This window comes from Epinephelus moara, chromosome 8 (genome assembly GCF_006386435.1).
Source record: "Epinephelus moara isolate mb chromosome 8, YSFRI_EMoa_1.0, whole genome shotgun sequence".
NCBI classification, from domain to species: Eukaryota; Metazoa; Chordata; class Actinopteri; order Perciformes; family Serranidae; genus Epinephelus; species Epinephelus moara.
In genome coordinates this window covers 14,562,635-14,589,108 of record NC_065513.1, presented here as the reverse complement: position 1 = coordinate 14,589,108, position 26,474 = coordinate 14,562,635, and the positions used below count along the sequence as shown (strand labels likewise).

Genomic DNA, 26,474 nt, shown 5'->3' with positions numbered 1-26,474 from the left:
TGAACACAATGGGCATGATGGGTCCTCATTTACCCACAGTTTTAGGTTCTGGGGGGTTGGTAACACATCGTATGTAGCCCCTACCAGGAATCTAATACCATTCTCCTCCATACTCCACAGGTCCCTCCAACTAAGCTTCCTCTTCTCTACACTTTCCCAATTCGACCACTGTCCCTGTTTAGCCTGGGCCACTACCTTTGCGCCCCTTACTATCTCTTCCTGTCTGCGTATCTGTTCCACAACCAGCTTTCTTTTATCTTTGAGGCCTGCTGTATTCCATACAGGTTTACCTGAGCCAAGCCCCAGGCCTCCCCGGCCAAACTGAACATTACCTACAATCTCTGCATGCCTAAGAGCTGCCTCTGCCTCCTGAACTGCCGATCTTGGGTTCCACTTCCTCCCCTTGGTTGGATTTGGAACCACACTCCTAACCACCACGTCCTTACTCTCAGGTAACAACAGCTCTGTCCTGACCTTGGTACATTTAAATTCCTCTGTTAAACTAGATACTGGCAGCTGAAGTATCCCTTTTCCATACAATGCAACACTACTTAGGCACCTAGGAGCGCCCAACCACTTCCTAATATAGGAGCTAACCGACCTTTCAATTCTCTCCACAACGGATATTGGAATTTCATAAATTGACAATGGCCACATTAATGGCTAATGAAAACTGTAATATGGTGATTTAGCACAATGTAGTATGTAGTAATCAGACAGATTATGAAGAGACAGCCACCACAATGTAAACGATATTGCAAGATCTCAGCGGTTATACAAATATACTGTAGATCAACTCAAAGTATACATTATCCTACTGAACAAAAATAAAATAAAAATGCGCATATATATGTATATATACATATATATACATATATTTGTGTGTGTACGGGGGGGAGCAGACTCACCACCAGCTGAAGCAGCAGCTCATCCAACAGACGAATGGCCTCCACACTGCCAGCCTGAGTCTTCTTGGTGAGGTACTTGGGCTTGAGACACAGAGAGGATAAAATGGGTATTTGAATGCCTTTCAGTGAGCCACTTAATGTGTTTCTTTCCTGAAAAAAGTAAAACTAATGAGAGATAAATATAAATAAATGTGTGTCAAGGTTAAACCCGTTCCAGTTACCTTTGTTGATGCATCCTTGTCCTGGGTGCTTTGGCTCAGGAGGTTTCCAGCCAGTAGGACCCTGGAAATTGTCGCTGCACCGCTCTGCTCACCCTGGTCACCGAGCTGACCGGTTACCATGTCAACCAGCAGCTGCAGCCCCAGCATGCTGTCAGCGTGACTACTGCCAAGACCAAGTCCTGAGACCAGGAGCACAAACCTGGAAGGTGACAGACAGCAGCATTAGAATCTCTTATCCCAAAAGGCTGGAATTTAAGCTGTGTTTGTCTATATGTGTGTTTACTGTACCTGTCAGAGCTGAGAGCAGCTTTTGGTGTCTGCGGAGGAAGATCGGCCGTGCAGAAGTCCTCAACTGTGAACTTCCCATCATTTCTTTCAGCTCCATATATAGCAATAACACTACCTGAAAGAGAAAGAGAAGAAATGCCATGACATACAAGAGACCTGTCCGTAGCTGAGTGATGCAACACCGTGATCATTTGATGATGTGATAGTGACATCATTCTTCAATCTGTCTTGACCTCAAGCCAAATCCTGACCTGTGACACACTTGTCTCTGTCAATTTTGCCCTCAAGTTTGATCCTCTGTAGCTCATCCTCTAGAATCAGCTCATCGTTTTCACTGATGTATTTGGCTCGTGCGGGCTGAGGCAGCAGGTTATGCTGAAGGAGAGAAGAAAACAAGAGACACGATGCATTACACTGATTTCACTTTGTCTGACATGTCGGGGATCAGCTGGTGAATTTAGGAAGACTGCTGACCTCCTCACTGATCTCCTTCAGAATAGATGGCTGCAACTCCATACGCTTGAACAAGGTTCCCACAATGCAACACTGCTCCCCTGTCTGAAGATCACACAGCTTCCTGATAAGCACATCTGAACCTGGCAGAGACAGAAAGAGATATATTAGAAGATACATGGGCATATAATTCAAATGCTGTAAAGTCCCAAATGTGGGTCAAAACGTCCTGAGCTTACCCCACTTCTGCTGAGCTCTCTCTGAGAGCAAAGGCCTCATCTGCATGAGTCGTGCAGCATAAATATGAGCATACTGACGACTAAAGCTCCGCTCCCCGACCGTGTAGCGCTCGGCACATGGACTGTAGGCCAGCGACACCCTCTCAAACACTGGTCCCTGGTCCTCGGAGGCAGGGCGGCAGAGCAGAGAGGAGCCCTGCTTCTGGGCGCTCATGTCGGAAAACATGACTGTCCTGCAGCAGAGGCAGAGGAGAGGTTAGCAGTATGTACTTTGTTACATAAAACTTAATGACTGCCGAGTAAGTTTATAACGTGGTTTTAATAGGCTAGCTTGTGAAGGATTTTAGCCCAACGTTAGCGTTACTGACAGCTCGTAGTCCTGTCTAATCTCTTCCAAAACATGCTGGCTGCTCTGAGAATATCGCTAATGTAACAGATTTAACAACTTTACCTTAGAGGAGGGAGAGTCAAGCGTCAAGTGCTACCCGTTTTAACTGGTTAATAAGTTATATTTTAAGATAACACGGAATTGAGCAGAGCAGTCTGTAAGCAAAAGAAACAACTCCCGCGAAATCACCCGCTTAACATCACTTTTTTTTTTCAAGGCAAACTCGTATTCTCGCGAGAAAAATAGGGATATCAGAGTAACCGCTACAATACATAAACCTAAACGTAGCATAAACCTTAACGAAAATAACCCACCTCAAATCTAAGAAGCGGTGGTATTGTGTATATATATAGAGCATGCTGCTGTATAATTTAAGATTTTAGAAAAGCCGATACTAGGCTTTTTTGTTTATTTATCGCACCGTCGCACAGAGGTGACGTCACATAATTATATACTAACGTCGCACAAAAGTGAGGTCACAATAGCGTAGCGGCAGCACGCAGCTTCGCCATTTTCATAGTTCTTTGTGCGCTACTGTCTGCTAACAGTTTGTGTTTTTATCGAGCGATTCTTCGCCTCGGGTTTTAATTAATTGGTAAAAATGCAAGGAAACAGAGGCCCCCAGCACAACCACGGGTCTAACCGCCCGGGAGAGCAGAAAAAGCCCGGAGGAACAAACACAAACGGCCAGCAGCCCGAGCCCAGCGATCAAACCAAGCCCAACGAGGCCTTAACCCTGGACCTGCAGAGCTTCAGGAAGCCCGGTGAGAAAACCTTCACCCAGCGCAGCAGGCTGTTTGTAGGGAACCTACCAACCGGAATTACCGAGGAGGATCTCGAGAAGCTGTTTGAAAAGTACGGCAATGCCAGTGAAATCTTTATCAACAAGGAAAGAGGCTTCGGCTTCATCCGGCTGGAGACCAGGATCATAGCAGAGATTGCTAGAGCCGAGCTGGACGATACTCCATTCAGAGGCAGGCCCATACGGGTGAGGTTTGCAACACACGGTGCTGCTTTGGCTGTGAGAAATCTGCCCGAGTTTGTGTCCAACGAGCTGCTGGAGGAGGCATTTGCCGTCTTTGGGCAGATAGAAAGAGCTGTGGTCATAGTGGATGACCGAGGGAGGCCCACGGGGAAGGGAATAGTGGAGTACACCTCAAAGCCAGCTGCAAGAAAGGCTTTGGATAAGTGCAGTGATGGTGCCTATCTCCTCACAGCATTCCCTCGCCCTATTACAGTGGAGCCTATGGAACAGCTTGATGAGGAGGAGGGACTGTCAGAAAAAATCATTAACAAAAACCAGCAGTATCACAAAGAGCGTGAGCAGCCACCAAGATTTGCTCAGCCAGGCTCCTTTGAGTACGAGTATGCCATGCGTTGGAAGGCCCTGATGGAGATGGAGAAGCAGCAGTATGAGATGGTGGAACGCAACATGAAGGAGGCTCAGGAGAAGCTGGAGGCTGAGATGGAGGCAGCCAGACACGAGCATCAAGTGATGCTGATGAGGCAGGACCTGCTGAGGCGGCAGGAGGAGCTGCGGAGGATGGAGGAGCTCCACAGTCAGGAGGTGCAGAAGAGGAAACAGGCTGAGCTCCGGCAGGAGGAGGAACGCCGGAGGAGAGAGGAGGAGATGAGGATGCGCAATGAGGAGATGCTGAAGAGGCAGCAGGAGGGCTTCAGAGGCAACTTCTCTGAAAACAGGGAGCAAGACATGAGGATGCACATGGGCGGTCATGGGATGAACAGAAATTCGCTGGGTGGCAGTTCTGGTCCTACTGGTACTCCAGGCATGGCTGCCGAGAATACTCCAATGATGCCGGGGTCAGGAAACAACAACATGCCTGGAGGTCAGAGCGGCTTCCCAAGAGGCCTCCCTGGGCCTGGAGACTATGGACCTAACAAGCAACGCAGATTTTGAATCACATGTCTATTACTTCCTTTTTCATACTCACTGTATTTTAAAGTTCAGGTAGTGAGTGTTACTTTTTGAACTTTGAAAATTGTTGCATGTATTTCTTTTTTACCTTTTTATTTGTACATTTTGAGTTATGTCTCTAGTACTAAAATGTCATAACTTTCCAAATGAGCCATGACTTTTCCTTTATTTTTCACCGTTAGTCTATTTTTCATAGGGATAGCAGATGTTTTGTGTCCTGGACATGTTGACTTTTCTGGAATAAATTCATGATTCCCTAAGAAGTTTGTTTTGACAATTAATATTTCTGCATGGAGCCAAATATGTCACCATAAACACAAGGTTTATCTACATTTTGGTCTCATACTTAGGGAGGGTCTCACTCTGGTTCTTGATTCTGTGTATTATCACAGCTGTCAGCTTGATTCCTGGTATTGAATAGTGTATTGATTTTGATGAATCAATGGCCTGAGTTACATTTCCAATCCATATCTAAAGAAATTTAATGAGATGCATTGACAGTAATGTTATATTTTTGATTATTACTGTCAGTACCTGCTGATGTGAATATCTAAATTTAACCTGATGGATTATTGGTTTATTGGGCTCAGCTGTGTTTATCCTGCTGTGATACATTTATGAAAGGGGTCAGTTGGTTCTACAGTGATGCAAGGCAGTAATTGTAATATTTGGAGGGATAGGGGGGCTCATCACAGACCTGTCAGATGTTACACACACACACACCCCAATGCTGACTCCATGGCTATAACTTTGCAGTGATTTCACCTCAAGTTAGCGAGCATAGCAACCAATAGCTGTCCTGTTATTTTATAACAGGAAAATCACAGGTGTAGTTGATGCCAATAATGGCTCTAATACGTTAGGGTGTGCCACAGTTAAAGCGTACTGGAACGATGGCAACATAAAGTGAGTGCTGTTTAAAAAAAAGGCCTGTGGTGCTTCCTGATTTTTATGGAAGCCTGACTGCCTGGGTAAATCACCACCTACCAAACTAGATGCTTCGTGACTCATTCACCATCTAGTTAAGGAGGAAGCTGAACGAATTTGTGATCACTGAGTGAAGAACACAGCAAACGCTCCTGCCCACACAGTCTGAAGTGACACAGAGTAGTGACACCTGCATACCTACACAGTGACAACACATAAACAGTGTGTCACAGCTCACTGAGTAATGACACAAAAGGAAGGAGGGTGTTTACTTTAAATTGGCAGCAGGAGAAATGTCTGATTCAGACGTGCTTTTTTTGTATCCTGCTCAATAAACATGATGGAAGAGGCTCACCACATCAGAAAATTACAGGTGCTGTCAAGTAAGTTTTCCACCATGAGTTTCATGCACAGCTCTGTGAATTAATTTACCCAGAGGTTAAAGATCAAAGCCTGCTCAAAAGATGATCAGAAGCCTGTGAATCACAGTACCGATCCATGCCCTGCCAGCAGTGAGTATTTGAGTTTCATGAAGAAACCCCTCATCTAGTGACCTGTCGAGATGAAACCCAAACAGAAATAGCATGCAGAGAAAGTCTGGTTTGTAAACAAGGGCTGTGTCAATAGAAGTGGCCTGAAACTGTTTAGGCTTGTATAATAGCCGTACAGTTGCAGCCTGCATGTGCCAGGTGAGGGCAGTGACAAGAGCCAGGTTATGCTGTAATACTTTGTGTCGCTCTGGCTGAACAGCTTCTCAGTACAAACCAAACATCCAAACTAAAATTAAAAAAATAAAGTCAGGGAAGTGACAGTGGTATTTGAGATCAGCTGATTGCCAAGGTCTTTCCAAGGAAACTATCCTTCACCCGTATAAGAGTCCAAAAAGTCAAGACCATCTTGCAGCACAATGACAACTCCATAAATGATGATTGATAAGGACATGGATCATAAAGAGGGAAAAGTGTGTATTATCATGAGGTAAGATCAGCAAAGTCTTAGAGAAAAATGGTTGAGATGAGCACTTTTTAAACACTGTACTTTGACAGATAGATGGCAAAAGATTTTCTACAGATCTCTGTAAAACTATTCTTTTTATATCGATCACACCTCTGAGCCTGCACCCTAGAAGAACACTGTGATCTAGCAGATATTCGTCACCAGTTATTCCTTATATTAAAATTCTTGTATACCTCTCCAGTTTTTACTAAGATGATAAAACAAAGTGGGAGTAAAATAATCGATTGCTAAATAAAGAGTAGAAATTAATTTAATAACACACACACACACCACAAAATGGAAAGGTTCCCCCAAAATTATGCAATTAATTAAACTGTACTGTTGCACTTTCGTTGGAACTTAAATGTCTATAATCTGTTATGAATTTATTAAGGCTCACAGCACTAACCTCCTTTGTTCTCTCTTTGAAACTCAATGAAAAACTTGTGTGGAGGTTTTTAAGTGATCAAATTATATTGATATGTTTAATACTCAGTCCATAGTGATGTAGATTGTATTTCAAAGGGACAAAGGAACACCAGTATAATACAATGCGATCAAGTACAACCTAAACAAAAAGGCAACACTGTCATGGTAAACATAAGGTATGTATTTATCTGAAGCAAAATTACTCTTTTGTGAAAAGCTGTCCTAAAAACGGTGCCATACCTTTGCATAAATATAACATCTGTTATTTGTGGAGCTGTTGTCAAATCTTGAATATTTGATATGCAAAGCCCAAAATGTAGTGGCACACATTCAAACCTAGCCTCTACCCATTGTTTTTCTGGCTTTTTTTAGGAAGCATCTCTTTCAGAAATACAGATACGTGCTGAATTTTTTCGAAAGGACTTATGAATGGGCAAGTCCCTGGCACATAAGGAATAAAGAATGTGTGCCAGTACACTGTGCACCTCTCCATGTAATAAAACAGACCAGGAATAAACTAATCAAGGGATGACATCTGACATCTCTCCACTTAGTGCATGTATAGGTCCAGTTTGTGCATGTGTGTGTTCGGACCTGTTTGTAATTGACAAACAGAGTTAAAAATTGAATTGAATTTCCCCTCGGGGATTAATAATGTATGTAAAATTAAAAAAAAAAAAAAAGGTGAAACATTGTAAACAGAAAAAGCAGGAACTTTTCAAATGAATGTAACTTGTTAGTAATTTCAGTGGTAAACTGTGATGGTGCTTAAGGGTCAAAAATTTGACACAAGTTTGATGTTTTCCAGTCAGGTTTTAGACCCCATCACAGCACTGAGACCGCTCTTATTAAGGTGACAAATGACATCCGCCTGAACACTGACGCAGGCAAAGTCTCAGTTTTAGTCCTGCTAGATCTGAGTGCTGCTTTTGACACTGTCGATCATGAGATCCTTTCACAGAGACTAGAGGACTGGGTGGGCATCTCTGGCACTGCCCTAAATTGGTTGAAGTCCTATCTAGAAGACAGGAAGTACTTTGTTGAAATTGGTAACTGTGTCTCCTGGGACCCCTGCTGTTCAATCTCTACATGCTGCCTTTAGGCCAGTTAATACAAAGTAATAATGTGTCCTACCACAATTATACAGACGACACTCAGATCTATGTCTCACTGACAGCAGGTGAATATGGACCAGTGGATTCACTCTGTCACTGCATCCAACAGGTCAGTGTGTGGATGCAAAACAACTTTCTCCAGCTAAATTCAGACAAGACTGAAGTCATCATATTTGGTCCTAATAACTAATAATAACACTACAGTTAACATTTTGAGTTCCACAATAATCTTGTTTTATTGTGTTATGTATATGTGTTAGGCGAGTAATTGTTTTAAAAATAGGCTAGTTATCCTTTTCCATAAAAAGACACATATACAGCTTAATTTAAAGGTGTACATTTATTGTAATCAAAACAGTTACTGGGAAAAAGCAGGTACTGGCAGATACAAACAGAAGCAAACAGAAATACTCATATCTTTGCTTTATGTAACAAGAATTTCCCACCAGGGATCAAGTTACATTTTAGGGTGGACCAGGCAACTTTCCCCTTTCAGTAAACACAGAGCAGCGGTACCACTAAACAGCTGCAATGTCTCTATGCGCGGACTGTGAGGACAATTGCGTTTATCTCATTGACGGGAAATCACATCATCTGCTATATGTGACGTACATGCCCTTATTTGGATAACACATCCTGGTATTCCCCACACACAGGAAGATGTTTTAAGTAGGGGGGGCTGCCAACTGAATGAATGAATGAGTGACATCATTGTATTTTTTTTTCCTGCTGTATAGCCCATCGCACATCACCACTCACTAGGCTGCTAATTTCTCAAGACAGATTCTGCAATTTACATTGTAACCGATGGATTTCCAGATTGCTAGGCTGCTGACTGGCTGCCATAAACTACACACAAATAAAATATTAAAACGTTCTAACAAATGCAAATTTTATTAATTTTTTTCCATAAGGAGGCCAGTAGAATTCACCACATGACAAAAGCAGCCAAGAACTACTGTAGTTTGAGCGCTGTCCTTGGTGCTGAAGATGCAAAAATAAACAAATGTCTATACTCCAAAACTCACTACCTCTGACATGACAAACCAAGACAGTGTACATAGATAAAAACAACATCAGCAGAAAAACAGAAGTCCTGCAAACCAACAGCAAGCCGCGATCTCCATGGCCAAATAACGTCGCATATCTATAATAAAGAAATAAAAACAAGACAGCTGTTGGCAACTAACGCTGTTGCTGCTGCAGCTACTATTAGGCTACTACTGTTATCCAAACTAAATTAAAGGAAGCAAAGATTGTTTTACCTATACTTCCACATTATGTTGCCTTCTTTCCACAGCAAATAAATTATTTCCTTTTAACGAATGGCTCAGAGAAATGCTGTCTAGCAAAGTTAAATATTTTCACCACCATTTTAGTTATGAAATAGCCTCACATATGATATTCAAGGTGCACGCACACACAAGCAGGATCTCACACACATAAAACGTGACTGGAATTAACAAACAAGCAGTAAATGCACAGTGGGGGTTATTTATTTTCTGTAACGGCGTGACACACTGTGTTAATTGAGTGAATCGTCCGAGCCGGACGCGTGTTAATTTGAGTTTGATTTAATTTAATTACACTAAAGTTGTTGAGTTAAACTAACCATACGAGTCAGCTTTGCACCGTGAACCTGTGCCTCCAGTGACCTGTAAAAGTAGTGTTGTGACATAAGCCTCAGTTTCTGTTGCTGGCGAATTGTTACAAGCTGATGAATTCGCTGGTCAAGGCTAGGCAAAACGTTAGTACAGGTTAGATGACAGACGGATGGTTTGTCTCTAACAAAATACTTTCTGTAGACGTGCTGCAAGAACGGATTAATGCTTAATATACATCTGCAGCCAGAGCAATTATGCTGTCAATAGGCTTTATGTGTGGGGAATACCAAGATGTGTTATCCAAATAAGGGCATGTATGTCACATATAGCAGATGGATGTGATTTCCCTTCAATGAGATAAACGCAACTGTCTTCACAGTCCGTGCCAGCGCAGTGAGGGAGAAATGCACAGACTGCTTCATGTTGGAAGCGCTGTGGTCGGACTAACGGGCGGTCGGACTACTGGGTATGAAATCCAACAGTCGGAATAATGGCATTAAAATGGTCGGATTAATGGGCGGTCGACATTATGGGACTAAAACGATAAAACTCGCCGTAGACCTGCATGGTAGGATTAGCGGGTAGTTGGAGTTATGGGTAGTCGGACCTATGGGAGGTCGCATTAACGCCTGGTCCCCACTGGCGAGTGGGGTGGCCAGCAAATTTATAGGGGGGGCCATGGCCACCCCTGGCCACCCCCTGGTGGCGCCATTGCCAAGCATAAGCAGTTATGGATAATGAGTGAATGAGTTATGATTTGTAATACTTAGTCCACTTTGATGTAGATTTTATTTTAAAAGGACAATAAGAACAACTTTAGGAATACCTATATAATTCAGTGCAATAGGATACACCATCACAAATAACCATGGTCATAATGACCATATAGCATTAAAGGTCTAGTGCAGTAGTTCCCTAAAGGGACCCCTTTTCTAGTATTGAATAAACTGCCAAACCCTGAATAAGTGACATGTTTTATAGATATATTGTATTATATTCAATACATAACATTGATTGTACAGAACAACCGATAAACTGTAAAATTAACCAAATAGTGAACGCAATACTTGCAGGAAGTTTTTGTAAAATGAGGAATTCCTTTATTTTTATTTTATTTTATTTTTTTTAACAGTCTTTTTTTTTTTTTTTTGACAAATTCAGTGTTTTCTTCTCATCGATGTTTGGCCATTATTCTATCAGCTTTTTGGTTGTTTCAACTGTGTACTTTTCTAATGCAGGACGAGACTTTTTAGCAGACAGTGAAGAATGTGAATATAGCTTGTATTTAGGTCTTCACTGGTCTTTATTCAACTGTGAGACAGTCATTCTAGTTTTTATTTAAGTTTATATCTAAATAATAATTCAGACTTTAAAGAATATTAATTTCATTTAGTTTTCTTCGCAGAAATGAATAAAATGCTGGGATGTAGGCCTACTGTTTTCTTACACCCCTTAAAAAATCAAGACAGCCTTGCACCTCCCCCATTTAAACCTAGTCTATGCCCTTTGGATTTCTAAAATTATTTCTTTCAAACATACAAAGGTTTACTGAAATTTGTAAAATCAATTTATGAATGGGCAGACTCCCTTGCAGATGTGGAGATTCAGTCATAAGGAATGGGTGCCAATACACTGTGCCCTGCAGAAGAGCCAGGTAAAACACTAGATAGAAAAAGTAGGAACTTTTAGTTTAATATTACTTACCAATATTTCAGTGCTGCACAGCCAATATTACAATACTTAAGTGGACAAATAGATGGCAATGCAGATAAATCACATGATTTTACAAACAGTTTTTGGTTTGCTGGCTAAGTTACAATTCTGCACGATGTTGTGTCTTATCAGTAGAGAAGGAACAAAGAACATCACCATATCTGCCCCATTTCTTCTTGTCTTTTTAACCATCTCTGTTTATCACTAATTGAGATGCTCATGTACCTTCGCCCTGATAGCTCTGATGCACTAGAGGCATGATCATGGACCCTTGGTTGAGAGTTTTATTTCAGCCGTGACCTTGACATGTGATAACAACATAATTACAAAGTGGATTTGATATTGTAGGATGTGATCCAGGAAGTGATTAGTCACGTTGGCTTGGCTTGGCAGCCTGTTATCATCTTCAGGCTGTCACCAGGTTTGATGTGGGGGGAAAAAAACACAATTAAAAGAAAGCTCTATGTCAGAAAGACCTTTATCAGGGACACTATCAGAGATAGTTCTCTCCCCTACAGATCAGATCTGTACATAGCAGTGTCACTTAGCTGATGGTCTAAAGTTCACGTTCAGGAATGACATGTTCAGTAAACGGATTGATTTGATTCAGGGCAACCAATGTCTGTATGTTCCTCAACAGAAACACCAAAAGTCACGGAGGGCCAGTAAAAATATATGACTCAAGATATATGTTAGCAAAGAGCTGGGTGCGGTTGTTATATCGGATTTTCCTGTAGTTTCTCCCTCTGCTTTGGATCTCCCAGCAACTGTATCAAAATCTCCCCAGTGTTAATTATCAGACAGAGGAATTGGCCATCTGTAGCTGTGATTGGCCAGCCGCAGCATCAGACCAGATAAGAAATGTGTGACATCACAAGAGTGGTGACGACGGACATGTCCTGATGTTTCTCCTTTCCCAACCCTAACACTGTTAGACAGACAGACGGACGGGCTGACAATAGGAGAGACCTTCTCTCACTGTCTTACTTTGTCTAATGTATCTTCAAACAGGGCAGCAGTGATTAATATACACTCCATTACATACTGCACCTGAGGACTTTGACTCTTCTCTTGCTGACAGATATTCAGGAATCATGGTCCGCATCGCAACCCTGATCACTTTTCTGACTTGTATGGTAAGTGGGTCTGGTGATTTTTTTGTTGAGTTCAAGTTCAAGTTCAGGTTCAAGTTCAAGTGCTTCATTTGTCACATGTACGCATACCGTGACATGAAAAAGGAGGTAGCAATCTGCTCTGTGCAAGCCGGCAATAGAAGGACACTTAATAGATATTAAATTTGTAAGAATAAATACAGGACCCTGTACCCAAATTTTGTTTCCGTCAGCAGCATAATGACCTCACATTGCTTTATTCTCATATTCTAGTATTAAAACCTTAATAGACTTTTATCTGATCCGTGACAACAATTGAAGTTGAAGAATACATATAATTGCTTTTGTAAACAAAATACTAAATCAATCTAATCCCTTACAGCTACAAGGAAATGTTGCGATTAAACGGTAGGCTAATTATGGATCCAGATGTTAGTAACAGTAGTAGTAGTAACAGCTGACAATTTGTTCCGTCAGTAAAACATCACAAATGTCAAAGTCAAAATGACAGTTGAGGGCTTTGTCTCATCTTTGCATCTGAAGCAAAGGTAAGTGTTCACAAAGCTAAGAGCTACAACGTTAAGTCTTGTAGATAAATGTTTCCTTAGATAAAACATCTTCTGTGGTTGTAAACTCAACTGTATGGAAGATATTAAACACCTATACAAATTATAAGACGTATTTCATTTTTACATGAAAGTGAATCACATATTACGATGTGTATCATAGGTGTGGTTAGCACTGTCACCTCACGGCAAGAGGGTTGAGGCTGCACATAGGTGTGACTGTGAGCACAAATGGTTGTCTGTCTCTGTAGTCCCTTTTCCACTGCACAAAAAAACACTAACAACTGCTAACATCTGTCTTTTTAATGTAATGGGAAAAGTTAAAATCGGTATTCACACCCTGGTTAAATGACTCTGCCGTAATCACAGGTATTTATTGGCCCCGGCTCCGATAGGCAATGATGGAAACATAGTATCGATCCAAATTAGTCTGCACCGAGTTTGAAAGAGAGACTGAATAAGTAAGATATATTAAAAAGGAAGAAACCTGTATTGCACGTGTTTAAAAAACCCACATACATGCACTTATTTTAGTGGAAAGGGGGGTAGCCTATATGTGTCAGTCCTGTGTTAATCTGGCGACTTGTAAAGGGGGGGTACCCTGCCTCTCGCCCAGTGTCAGCTGAGATTGGTTTCAGCCCTCCCCACAACCCTTAATGAGGATCAGTGGTTACAGAAAATGGATGGAATGTATATTGCAGCTCACTTCATCTGATTTGTTTTTTTGTTCATTTAGGCATTTAAAATCTTCCGTACAACTGAGAGTTCTAATGAAATAGTAAATAAGATATTTGTATAAAGTAATCTAATGTAAAACTGGTTGTCATTTTTAAAAGATGACATTTCAAAAGCAACACTCCTAGCCATGTTAGAAACTTATTACTAGATTGTCTGTTTTCATTCTTCATAGTAATCAAAGTGTTAAATTTACAGTTGCAGGGTCCAGTTATTTATTTTCGGTTTTTGATTTTGGTTGTTGTATAAAGACTGAAATAAATTTTACACAATACATGTTCTGACAGTCTACATTGTGTTTGGTTTACTCACTCAAGTTTAAGCCAATGTATGTATCTTTTTATCACACAGTTGTCAACCAAAGTCCTTTTATAAATATGAAAAAGTCATTAAAAATAATGGTTATGCCAACAAAAAAGAATAAAGTTAAAACACAAAAATATCAATCGACGGGAAACTTCTAATAGTGAGGACCGTATGGATAAATAATTTTACCATTTTACTATTATATACTATTAAAGCAAACTGTTTTTAATTTAACATTTAGTTTACAAAGTCTTGATAAAGATGAAAAAAAGAAACTTTATGAAAAGCTAATTATTAAAGAGTGTATTTAATATGAAAATAGTGTAATTGATTTTTGTATATTATATTCTTCTGCAGATGTGGGCTGTGGTTGTAATCAACCTTGAACACTGAACAAATGCAACGCATTTTAACCTAAATATAACTGATTGAACCTTGTCTGTTTAATTTATCTAACAGTTGTGTCCCACTAAACATAACTACAGTGTTTCATTGTAAAACATGGCGACAGATAGTGCTTACAAACTTTACATACTATACTTTAAAATGATCATATAACATGTAAAGAGTTTTTGTTGAAATCTCTTGAGTTGTCCCAAGTGTGCCTTCTTCTTCACTTACAACCTAATGTGGTATCCCCGACTGTGATTATTTGTGACAACTTTGTTTTCTGTGCAGGTGCTGTCTGAGGCCCAACATGAAGCAGGCTACTGTGCTTTCTACGAGGAATGCGGTCGTAACCCATCACTAGGGGACACCCTCATCCCCCCTATTGTCCCTTGTTTAAACTACAGCAGTGCCCGAGCCATTAAAGGAGAGCACTACAAGAAACTCAAACAGGTCTGTGGGTCCAGCTTAATGTTTAAGTGAAGCAGAGAACATGACTGAATAAAATATGGTAGAGTAGGTTTTTTCTTGAGAAATCAATTTTCAAAAGTATTCATTTGACAAGAAGTGAGTTCATGTTTGAGTCTGTCAGTTTGTAAAACAGCAGCTGTTCTTGCTGCAGGTGTGTCCCATGTTGGACCGTGGAGAGGGCAACACATTCGCCTGCTGCTCCATCAAACAGCTGTCATCCCTGGAAATGAGTCTGACCCTGTCCAAGGCAGTGCTGGTCCGCTGCCCTTCCTGTGCTGAGAACTTTGCCCATCTGCACTGCATCAACACCTGCAGCCCCAACCAGAGCCAGACAGTTAAAGTCACAAAGGTCATGAACGTCACCAGCCTGGGCAAGACACGGGAGGCCGTGGTAGGTTATCAGGCATTCATCAGCACCACCTTTGCAGACGCTTCCTTCCAGTCCTGTAAGAATGTCCGGATTCCCGCCACAGGAGGCTTCGCCATTGCCACCATGTGTGGTCGGTATGGCGCCAAGCTGTGCACCCCCCAGCGTTGGTATGACTTCCAGGGGGACTCCAGTAATGGCCTGGCTCCACTGGATATTGACTTCCAACTGATAAAAGAAGGAGACACTGCGGGTCTACCAGAAGGTGTAATTGCCTACAATGGACGTGCTCTTAAGTGTAATGAGAAGACGCCATCTGGAGGTCAGGTCTGCTCCTGCCAGGACTGCCAAGAGTCATGCCCGAAAGTGTCGCCTCCCCCATTGCCCCGCGGCCCCTTCAAACTGCTGGGGACGGACGGCTTCCTCATAATTTCAATCATCTTATTCTGTCTCCTGTTATTAGCCTTTCTTTTCTACCTTGCTGTGTCTTACCTGGTGAGGTCTCAGAAAAGAAAGGATGAAGAGAAAGGAAAGAGGAAGGGGAAAGGCAAAGACCAGAACAGTAATGATGTGACTCGGCAGGTCATTGATCCGTCAGAGGTGACGTGCGCTGAAAGGAACAGCCTGGCTGCTCAAGCTTTCCTAAGCTTAGAATTTCGGCGCTGGGGAACCCTCATGGCCTCTTACCCTCTCACGGTTAGTTTAATTCACAAAAGTTATTTTAACCAGTAAAACATGCCAGGCATTGATACAGACCTCTGCTTTTTGTTTTACTTCGCTGCAAACACTAGCTGCCGTTTACAGCTTGTCATCCTAGATTAAGTAAGGCTGTAGCAACAAAACATCTGAGTGTATTAACTGAGCAGAATTGAATTTTAATTTTCATGAATTCATCTTTTCATTTGCAACAAGAGGATGTCTCTTTCAAAAGTTACATAACCTGACTTTAAAGCAAATTGTATGTAGAATTTGAAAATTTCTCACTTTTTTGCACCCCCATGTTAGTATCATTGTCTGTGTTGGGGACACTGAGAGGAAAACTGGCTTAGAGCAAAGCAGAGTACAGACATTATTACAAGAACTGTGTCATCATCTTCATTTAAGGTGCTCCTGTTGTCGGCTATAGTTGTGGCTGCCTTCTCTGCTGGCCTCAAGTCCATTCAACTCACCACTGATCCCGTCGAGCTGTGGTCTGCTCCCAACAGCCGTGCCCGCCAGGAAAAAGAATTCCACGACACGCACTTTGGCCCCTTCTTCAGGACAAACCAGCTAATCTTGACAGCACCGGGCAAAAAAGGCCACATTTATGACTCTTTGCTGTTTGGACCACAGAACTTCAGCGGGCTTGTATCCAAAGAGCTCATCATTGAACTGCTGGAGCTACAGACACGAATCCGGGTAAAGAGCTCAGAATCTTAGAAGCTGACAGTATTTACAAAAGCTCGTCATATGATTTTACCACATTGATGTGTCTTTTATGCCAATTTTAGAATATTGAGTTCTGGTCAGAGGATCTGAACCGCACAGCGACTCTAAAGGATGTGTGTTTTGCACCGCTGAACCCATCCGACCCCTCCCTGACGGATTGTGCAGTCAACAGCTTGCCACAGTACTTCCAGAACAGCCTAGACAACATCAACGCCAAGGTGAATATGACAGAGCTGGGGGTAACCAAAGAGGTGGACTGGAGAGACCACTTAGTCTACTGCCTCAAGTAAGGATTTATGAGATGGAATTTCAAATCAGGCTGGAAATTTATCTGCAACTGTTTAGGAGCTTTAACATGACCTTCCCTTCTTCCATCTCTTCTCTAGCTCTCCCCTATCCTTCAAAGACATCACTGATTTAGGTATGAGCTGCATGGCTGATTATGGAGCTCCGGTCTTCCCCTTCCTGGCCGTGGGAGGCTACGAGAGTGAGTTCACCAACATCGTTTACACACAAAATACCTGAACAATAAACTCAAAAGGGAAATTCGCTTGAACATTATACGTCTTGCTGTTCCCAGATGACGACTTCACCAACGCTGCAGCTTTCATCCTGACCTTCTCTCTCAACAACTACGCTCGCAGCAACCCTAAGTTCAAAGTGGCTATGCAGTGGGAGACAGAGTTTCTTAAAATTGTCCAGGACTACCAGAAGAACCCAGCCGCCAACTTCACCTTTGCATACATGGCAGAGGTAGAGAAAAATATGGAATCTCATGAAGCATATTATATGTCTGTCACATAGCAAAAACATTCACAAGTTTTACGTTTCAACTAAGAAATTTGGGTTGATTTTGTGATTGGCAATTGTTGTTCTAAGTGATCAGTAGCCAGGGCATCTTGGTGGCAAACTTGCATTTCCTAGGATGGCGAAGGCATTACCTTCCCTACTCTGCTTTACTCTGCCTCTGATTGGCTTACCCTAACCCTAACCAATCCTAACCTCTTGCCTAAACCTAACAAACCTAGTCAACAAAGGTGACAAGTACAAGCCAGTCAGAGGGAGAGTAGGGTGGGTCATGCCTTTGCCATTCTGGGAGACGTAAATTCCTACAATGTAAAAACGTAAATTAGCGTCCTGGTGGCTGAGGGTTTTTAGGACCCTGACCACGTGATCTCAATGTCCTTGGTTTGAGTCCGCCCAGGGACCTTTGTTGCATGTCATCCCTCATCTCTCTCTACCTTTATCCTCCCTGCTCATCATCACCTCATATCTAAATTAGGTAAAATGCTTTTTCAAAAGACGTGTGGATTTCTCCTCACTGTTTCTATCCCCTCACTATTTTAACTCTCATGCCCCTGATCCTTTTCTTCTCTCTGGCCTCTCCCTTGCTCTACAGAGGTCTCTGGAGGATGAGATTAATCGAACAACAGCAGAAGATATTCCCATCTTCATGATCAGCTATGCTGTAATCTTTGTGTACATTGCTGTGGCACTGGGGGAGTATTCTTCATGGAAGCGCATACTGGTAAGACTTAGCCTTTATTTTAATACAGTATTCCACATTCTCAGCTTTTTTTTCCACTCACAGATGGTTGGTCCACCTCTTTGGTCCAGGCTATTCAACAATTACTGGATGGACTACCAATAATTTTTGCGCAGACATTCCTGCTTATGACACTTATGATCCCCTGACATTTACTCAAGAGCCACCATGAGGTTCACGTTAATGGTTTCATCCCATTCTGGATGATCTGTAACAACTGACCTTTTTAATACTTTGGTATATAACAAATTACCAACAAAACCAACAACATTCCTTCCAGGCTCAGCTGTCATTTGTGTTAACCTATAATAAGCTGCATGCTACACTACGTTGGTATTACTGCTAAAGCATGACAGTATGTTAACATTGCCATTGTGGGCATGTTGATGTTAGCTTAAGCTCTTCGCACCATCGGGCCTAAGTACAGACCCCCCCCCCCAATCTGGTTAAACTGTTGCTTCATATGTTTTTTTACTATAAAAACAGAGGTATGCAACATGTGCCTGGGATATGATAAGCCTCTACCAAGAAAGTAAAATTGTTGAAACAGTACTTATCACATACAAGATAAGGAGAGACTGCTGTAGTATGGCTGCGTCAGCTATATAGTGCTTATCTCTGCTGTAACTCCCATGGGTTTATTGGCCAAGAAGTTATACAATACAGAAGAAATGATACAGCAGGAGATACAGTATGTAAAAGGTTCACTGAGTTGAAAGACATTTAGATTCTTATCTCTGCATTTTGCAGGTGGACTCCAAGTTTCTGGTGGGTCTGGGTGGGATCCTGGTGGTTGGCTGTTCTGTCCTGGCCTCCATGGGCTTCTACTCTTGGATTGGCATCCCCTCCTCACTGGTCATTCTGCAGGTCGTGCCTTTTCTGGTGCTCGCTGTTGGAGCTGACAACATCTTCATTTTTGTTCTAGAGTACCAGGTGTGTACTAGTTCTGTGAGCACCATGAATGTACAGTATGGGTGATTTGCAAGAAATGCATTTTAGTTTTAGTTATGTTACCCTACTCCTCTTAACCATTTCAGAGAGATGCACGGAGGCCAGGAGAGAAGAGAGAGGAGCACATTGGTCGTGTCCTTGGAAACGTAGCTCCCAGCATGCTTCTTTGCAGTCTATCTGAGTCTGTCTGCTTTTTTCTAGGTAAGAACTTTTTGCAAAAACTACGTCCACATAGCTCTGTGCATGTGTAAGAAGGGAGCATCAAGTTTCAATACAATGTGTTAATCTCTGTATCTGTTCTTCTACCTAAGGGGCCTTGTCCACCATGCCAGCAGTGAAGTCCTTTGCTCTGTATGCTGCTCTGGCCGTGCTCATGGACTTCATCCTCCAGATGACAGCCTTTGTGGCCCTGCTGTCCCTGGATGCCCGGCGCCAAGACAACAATCGCTGTGAACTGCTCTGTTGTGTAACAGTGTCAACCAAGCATCCCAACAAGCCAAATGAGGGCTTCCTGCTGCCCTTCATGAGAAAATACTACGCCCCTGTCCTACTGCACCGTTACACCAGAATCATAGTGGTAAAGTTTCTAACTCTTTAGTTATGACATAAGACATAAGAAAATTATTTTCAATCTGTGGTCTCTGGTGTGTCTTTAATGTTAAATCCAAGGCTCCCATACACAAAAATGTATTTGCTTATCACATAGAGAGGCCCTTTAACTGGATATTTGTTGAATACATTCTGTCCTGTGCTTTCCTTAGATGGTGGTTTTCATCTTCATGCTTTGTGGATCCTTATTCCTCATGTTTAATGTGACTGTGGGGCTGGATCAGGAACTGGCTATGCCTAAGGTCAGTAAGCACTGCTACAGAAACACAAACACCTGCACGCTCCCCTTTCAATGTAACCTAACAAACATTATTCTGTTTCTGACGCAGGGCTCTTACATGCTGGACTACTTCCAATACCTGTACAAATACTTTGAAGTCGGAGTCCCTGTTTACTTTGTAACAAAAAAGGGCTTCAACTTCAACACTGTGGAGGGCATGAATGCAGTCTGCTCCAGCGTAGGCTGTGATCAGTTCTCACTCACCCAGAAGATTCAGTACGCCACCAACTACCCTGATCTGTGAGTTTTTTCATTTATAGGCTGTTGACGAGTTGTACACTTTTACCCGGTCTTGACAACACACGGCTGCTCAGCTTAACTCTACATCAACCACTTACTTTTCTCAGTCCAGGGAAGGGTGGTTTTCTGCGTTTGTCCTTCAAATTATTATTTTTCACTGACAGATCCTTGAACCTCCTGATATCATGGTAGCAACCTCTTACATACTAGCAATCAGATCAGTTAATGATGAACTTGGTTACATGAAAGCCGCTGAGCAGATAACGGGTGCCTCTGGGTGATCATGCCAGCCATAGAGAGCAAACACCCAAAACATCCCCTACAATTACTGCCTGTATTCTATTCAAACCATTGTGTTATGGTTATGACCAGGTTGATTAATGGGAGCGATAAACCTTTTTTGTCTGTATCTTGCATTATAATTTATACTGTATATAGTTTCCATTAAACAGATAATGTGTGTTGCATAAATGAATTCCAACACTTACAGTAGAGAATTATATGACCTAGGGATCACTGTGACACATCTGTCATTATGATATATAGTATCAATAAATCACTTAAAGCAATTGTGACAGATGGATTATATTACAGCGCACATTTGTTTCCTTTAGATAAGAAGGATCGCTGACTGATTATTAGTTGCTTGCTGGCAAAGCTCTTTTCATAAAGGGGGACTTGCCAGAACTATATTAGCCTACTATATGAAAGTGAAAGATGTGAACTAAAAAAGGCAATTGTGCTGGTTAAGAAATATATTAAATTTACTGGAAGGGTTCGCTTTTTCAATGCATGCTAAAATTAGGTCAGATTGTGTTAACTTAAATGTCAGTAATGTGAGTAGGCTATCACTGTCAAAAGTTAAAAGGATAATTGGACATTTCGGGAAATACGCTCATTTACTTTCTTGCCGAGACTTAGAAAAGATTCACAACAATATCATGGCTGCAGCAAGCTGTGTCCTCCCTGTGTCCAGTCTTTATGCTAAACTAAGCTAACTGGCTTTTAACTGTAGCTTCATTTTTATCGTCCGTACTGTAATGCTGCATTCATTTACCTCGAAAGTTGGAGGTCGGTGCTGGGAATGTTGTCACACTCAAGTTGACCATGTTCTAGAGAAAGTTCTAACAAAATCTGCCTACTGCACCTTTACTATTATCCGTACGAGGCGACTAAGGGTTTCACAGAGGGAGCAAGGCCATGGTCTTTTATTAGGAATGTCCCAATCAAGTTTTTTTTTTTTTTTTTTTTTTACCCCAATCTCAATCAAGTCATTAAAAATTGAGTATCGCCCTGCTCTGATGCAATGCTTCTGTTCTTCCAGATAATACAATTAACAGTGCACACTTCACGGTCATTAAAATCATCAAAATAAATCCACTGTACATGCTTAACAACTGAACAGCTCTGCATTGCTTCTTCTTCTTTTTTTTTTTTTACATAAAAATAAAGTATGAAGTAACAAGCCCTCTCTTTTACTTTAAGGGAGTATTCTCCAGTATTTGTTGCTTAATTTGCCTAAGTTATCTGAAGGAACTGTATTCTGTTATGTGTTTATTTTTGTCGCCTCTACATCTTTTGCACATCGTTTGCTTGCAGAGCTTTTGTTACACTTGCAGTGGTGTCATAACTGTCAATGGTGCAACACCATGCACCAACAAGCAAAAAGCAAGATACTCTCTTGTACTGAGCTGAAATAAGTCAAGCGCATATTAATAAGATAAATGAGATGAATAATCAGTCTCATACAGAATTTTGCTGTCGTTTTGGTATGGTATGTCACACACACAGGGTGGAGAGACAGATAGCAGGGAGCTGACAGCAGCTCCACCCGTTGCGTTGCCGAGCGTGAAATCTTTGTGAGTAAAAACATCTGTGTTACAGCTGACAAAAAAAAACAAAGGATTGGATTGGGCTCAATATAGCTGATCCCAGTCAGTAAAAAAATTGCTTGATTGGCCCCGATAGAGATCTTTGATATCAGATTGGGACATCCCTAGTCTTTATGCTAAGTTAACCATCTCCTGGCTCCACCTTTACACTAAATGGACAGATAGCACAGTTCAGTCTGAGTTAGTATTGATGGATGGACTAAGGGATTGTTGTTTTTGGTCTATTCATGGGACTTGGTGACTATAAGAAAAATATAGAATAACACCTTTATATTTGCATTACAGCCTTCCTTTAACAAACTTTCACTGTGATCTGTAGATCCTACCTGGCTATTCCTTCTAACTCCTGGGTAGATGATTTCATTGACTGGCTAAACCCTGGATCCAGATGTTGTCGTCTGTACGCCTTTGGTCCAAATGCTGGAAAGTTCTGTCCTGCAAGCGAACGTGAGAATCACCACAAAGACACACACATTCTTTACTTTGAATTTCCTCATATGATGAAAGACATTACCCTTTTTTTTTTTTTTTATTAACACTTACTCTGCCTCCGTGTCTCAATAGCGCCTCTCCGATGTCCCCGGAAGTGTATGGCTACTCCACCGGATGGTGTCCTTAGGCCCACTATGGAACAATTCAACCGCTTCCTCCCTGACTTCCTGGGTAACAGGCCAGACCTGCAGTGCCCCAAAGGGTGTGTATCATAGCAGCATGTACACACACATAAAGATATCATAACATGAAAACAACAATCTCACTGCTTACTGTCTCTTTTAACAGTGGTCTTGGAGCCTATGACACAGCTGTGGTGAAAGATCTGAGCGGAGAAATTATAGGTGAGCCATCTGACATCATCTTAGAGCAGTCAATGATCTTTTATTGTATTCATAGAAACTGTATGTTAAGTTACCCTTTTCTTTGCTGCGTTTCCAGCCTCTCGATTCATGGCTTACCACACACCTTTAACCAACTCTCAGGAGTTCACTGCTGCGCTGCTGAAGGCCAGAGAGCTGGCCCACAACATTACAATGGGCATGAGGGAAATACCAGGGACCTCTCCTGACTTTGAAGTATTTCCATACACGTACGTACTTTTGTCTCCAGAACTCCCATCTTCTGCTACTCTGTGAATGGGGTTTTTCATAATATACATGGTGATGCTGGTTAAACCTATGCAGTTTGTCATCTCTGATCATTATTTTTCTTCCCTTCTTCCTCTAGGGTGACTAATGTATTTTATGAGCAGTATCTGACCATTGTGCCAGAGGGACTCTTCAACATCTCCTTGTGTCTGCTGCCCACCTTTGTGGTGTGCTGCCTGCTGCTGGGTTTGGATCTGCGCTCCGGTCTGCTCAACCTAATCACCATAATCATGATCATCGTGGACACTGTTGGTGTCATGACACTGTGGGGCATCGATTACAACGCAGTGGCCCTTATCAATCTGGTCACGGTAAGAACGCATCTGTGAAGGGGGTTAAAGAGGTACTCCACTGATTTCACAAATTAAGGTTGTTTTACTTGTCATTAGGAGTGCCACTCACTCTGTGAAGACGGATGTATAATGTCTTCTGTGGTTCTAGAGGGCGCTTTTTAAAGTTGTAAAAAATAACCTTGATGATGTCATGGTGATGTCATCAGGGTTATCTTGATTTGGGCTTAGAAACTTCAAATTTTGAACGAAAAGTCGAAATTATGAAAGGCTGCATTACAAAGTGGAGGTGTGGATTCTGAAAGACATGGGTGTTCACCAGGCTCTTACCTCATGAAAGATGAGAGAGTTGCATTATGGGAAATGAAGGATCAGGACAAATCAAGATATTTTGGCCTCTGCTGCTCCTATTTTGACCATTTTTAAAAAAAAAATCTGTAGTCTATTTTGAGTCCCTAACATTTATGCAAGTACAATATTAATTTGCTACATTTTTTTATTGTACAACTTATATTTTTCCTATGTCCTGGAGACAATTTATGATGTTATACTTTGTTTTAAGTAAGGCAAGACGTTTATAATTCATATCATATCACCAATCATTTCTATGGTAATTTCTTACTTTACTAACTTACATTCTCTATGTTGTTTGCAGGCTGTGGGCATCTCTGTGGAGTTTGTGTCTCATATGACAAGATCCTTCGCACTCAGTGCTAAGCCCACACATGTAGAAAGAGCTAAGGAGGCTACAGCAAACATGGGCAGCGCAGTAAGTGAACTATAAGGCAGTCTAGAGCACACATTGTTAATCCCACACAAATCTAAAGCAGAAATTTTGAGTAATAAACATCCGGTTTTAGTGCCACAGATTCGTTGACTGTGTAAATATACACACAGTAACAACTGTTAAATATGTTTGTTGTGTAACCTGTAGGTGTTTGCTGGTGTTGCTATGACCAACCTGCCAGGCATCCTTGTGCTGGCGTTTGCCAAAGCGCAGCTCATCCAGATCTTCTTTTTCCGATTAAACCTGGTCATTACACTTCTGGGGATGGCTCACGGACTCATATTCCTTCCTGTGCTGCTCAGCTTCTTCGGTATGTGCTTTACAGGTGCTTGTTTATGTGAACAACAAAGAGGTTTGACCAGCTATATTAACAATACAATTCATGTTTCCTTGTCTTAGGTCCTGGTGTGAATAAAGCAATGCTGCTGCAGCTCCAGCAGGACAAAATTAAAGCCAACCAGGAGCTGGAGATGAGAAACAACATCAAACAAGTATATGACAACCTGAGCTATGAAAACAATGAGACAATACACAACCCAGACTCCAGTAGACCATCACAAGTTATAGATAACCAACCAGGGGCGAAAGAGGAGAGAATTGACCGTTTCTGAGCACCGATAACTGTTCATACTCGGATGAGTGAATACCTCTGTAAAAAACTGAACAAGGACGGCCACAGAAAAGGACAGAGATAGCGGACAAGGAGTCATGTATTTGGCTCAGTATACAAATCCTTTACTTAACTATGTACCTCAATCAGAAAAGGACCAGTGGGACTGAAGACAACAAAACACTGTTGTGCAATATTTCTGAGCAATGCAAGAGTGGACTGCTGAAATGAGTCAACCTCCCTGTCTTAATATAAAAAACTATACGTCGGTCCTCACAAGCACTGCAGCTAGGCAAGTTTTAGTTGTTTCAATTGTGGAATTATTCGACAGGAAGTCCACAAATATTCTTGAATCAGTCATTTTGTATTTTTTGTATTGAATGTAATTATTTTGTATGTGTAAATACTACGTTAGTACTGTTTAGGGTAATTTTAAGGAACACACACTCCAGTTTTCATATTATAGTTTCTTCAGTAGCGGTATGGTGGTGTCACTATAAAATGTGCAATCAGTGAAAAAATATTAAATGTGTTAAACATTAGGTATTATAATTTTCAAGGTTTTGTTTTAAAGTTATTTATGGTACAAAAAAAGAACCTCAACACACTGAATCCTGCACCATTGAAAAGAGGTCTATGACTGAAAGGTTGTGTGTAATTAAATAAATTATGGAGATTTTAGTGTGCATAAGTTTTTATTTATACCACCTCTTAATGCCCTTTCTGCAGCCAGCAAAGTCTTTTAGATGCCGGACACTTTAATGCAATTTTAACTTCTGAAACTTTCTGTTTAATCTGCATTTTCTGTGACACAGAGGATCTGATCATGAGAAATGCTGAGTAGAGCCACCCTGTTTATTTTTAGAGAATGCCTCAAGACAATGAGTAGATGAGGTCAGGCTGGAGTTTTTTGGGGTGTCGACAGGTGGTGGCTTTAAGTTTTCACACACAGAGGTATGGAACAAAGGTAAAATGCAAAGCACCCATTGTGACATTGATTGCCTTCCATGCAGACCCCATGAGACACACCAACTTACAGATGGCCAGTCTCCCTGGTTTTCCTCAAGCACCCCCTGGAATTACCCCAGCAAAGAAAATTACCAAATGTTTAGTAATAAAGAATGACAATCAGTATGTGTGAAACCTTTTGTTCTATGTTAATCTCCGAGCATAGATCCTAATGAACCCTTTTAGGCAACAGAACCCATTGTCTCAATAACAATACTTTTGGAATGGCAAACAGCAGGGGGCCACAGATTGAAATCAAGGCTGCGGCCACTGCAGCAAGGATGATGCCTTTGTACATGGGGCGCCTGCTCTATCCACTAAGCCACTGATGTCCCCATGAACTAAATGTTCATTCTCTACCATAAGTCGTCTCCAATGTTGCTTCCCCAAATTTCGCAGTACATCCAACCAGCCTCACAACCGCACAAGTTAGTTACAACAACAAAAAGCAGGTAGGTCAAAAGCCCGGTGAAGATGACGAGCATGCAGATGCTGCCCTGAGACTCTATGTGCAGAAATTCTTTGGTTGT

At 41.6% G+C, this 26,474-nt stretch overlaps 3 protein-coding genes across 4 annotated transcripts in view; 2 read left to right on the top strand and 1 right to left on the bottom strand.

Annotated features, from left to right (window-relative positions):
- Nucleotides 1–2,935, bottom strand: part of pold2 (polymerase (DNA directed), delta 2, regulatory subunit) — a 6,400-nt gene extending 3,465 nt beyond the window's left edge. The window contains exons 1-7 of one of the 2 annotated variants that reach the window (XM_050050243.1): nucleotides 2,812–2,935; nucleotides 2,110–2,342; nucleotides 1,892–2,013; nucleotides 1,669–1,792; nucleotides 1,418–1,532; nucleotides 1,130–1,328; nucleotides 909–989 (exon numbers count right to left, since the gene is read on the bottom strand). In XM_050050243.1, the coding sequence (XP_049906200.1) occupies nucleotides 909–989; nucleotides 1,130–1,328; nucleotides 1,418–1,532; nucleotides 1,669–1,792; nucleotides 1,892–2,013; nucleotides 2,110–2,342; nucleotides 2,812–2,855 (918 nt within the window). In that variant the 5' untranslated portion in view covers nucleotides 2,856–2,935. Of the gene's footprint in view, nucleotides 1–908; nucleotides 990–1,129; nucleotides 1,329–1,417; nucleotides 1,533–1,668; nucleotides 1,793–1,891; nucleotides 2,014–2,109; nucleotides 2,343–2,560; nucleotides 2,729–2,811 lie in introns of those variants that run through there. The other variant, XM_050050245.1, reaches the window with a different exon arrangement.
- Nucleotides 2,936–2,959: 24 nt separating this feature from the next.
- On the top strand, nucleotides 2,960–4,696 carry nono (non-POU domain containing, octamer-binding). The gene has a single exon (XM_050050246.1). It carries the CDS (start codon nucleotides 3,099–3,101, stop codon nucleotides 4,413–4,415), a length of 1,317 nt encoding a protein of 438 aa, XP_049906203.1. The 5' UTR covers nucleotides 2,960–3,098; the 3' UTR covers nucleotides 4,416–4,696.
- A 7,457-nt stretch (nucleotides 4,697–12,153) lies between these two features.
- On the top strand, nucleotides 12,154–25,617 carry npc1l1 (NPC1-like 1). Its single transcript, XM_050051699.1, has 21 exons — nucleotides 12,154–12,353; nucleotides 14,615–14,776; nucleotides 14,946–15,857; nucleotides 16,266–16,559; nucleotides 16,652–16,875; nucleotides 16,976–17,076; nucleotides 17,170–17,342; nucleotides 17,989–18,117; nucleotides 18,886–19,068; nucleotides 19,173–19,287; nucleotides 19,398–19,663; nucleotides 19,848–19,937; nucleotides 20,025–20,215; nucleotides 22,427–22,554; nucleotides 22,672–22,801; nucleotides 22,888–22,943; nucleotides 23,041–23,191; nucleotides 23,329–23,560; nucleotides 24,195–24,308; nucleotides 24,474–24,636; nucleotides 24,726–25,617. Exons 1-21 carry the CDS (start codon nucleotides 12,312–12,314, stop codon nucleotides 24,935–24,937), a joined length of 4,068 nt encoding a protein of 1,355 aa, XP_049907656.1. The 5' UTR covers nucleotides 12,154–12,311; the 3' UTR covers nucleotides 24,938–25,617.
- The last annotated feature ends 857 nt before the right edge of the window (nucleotides 25,618–26,474 follow it).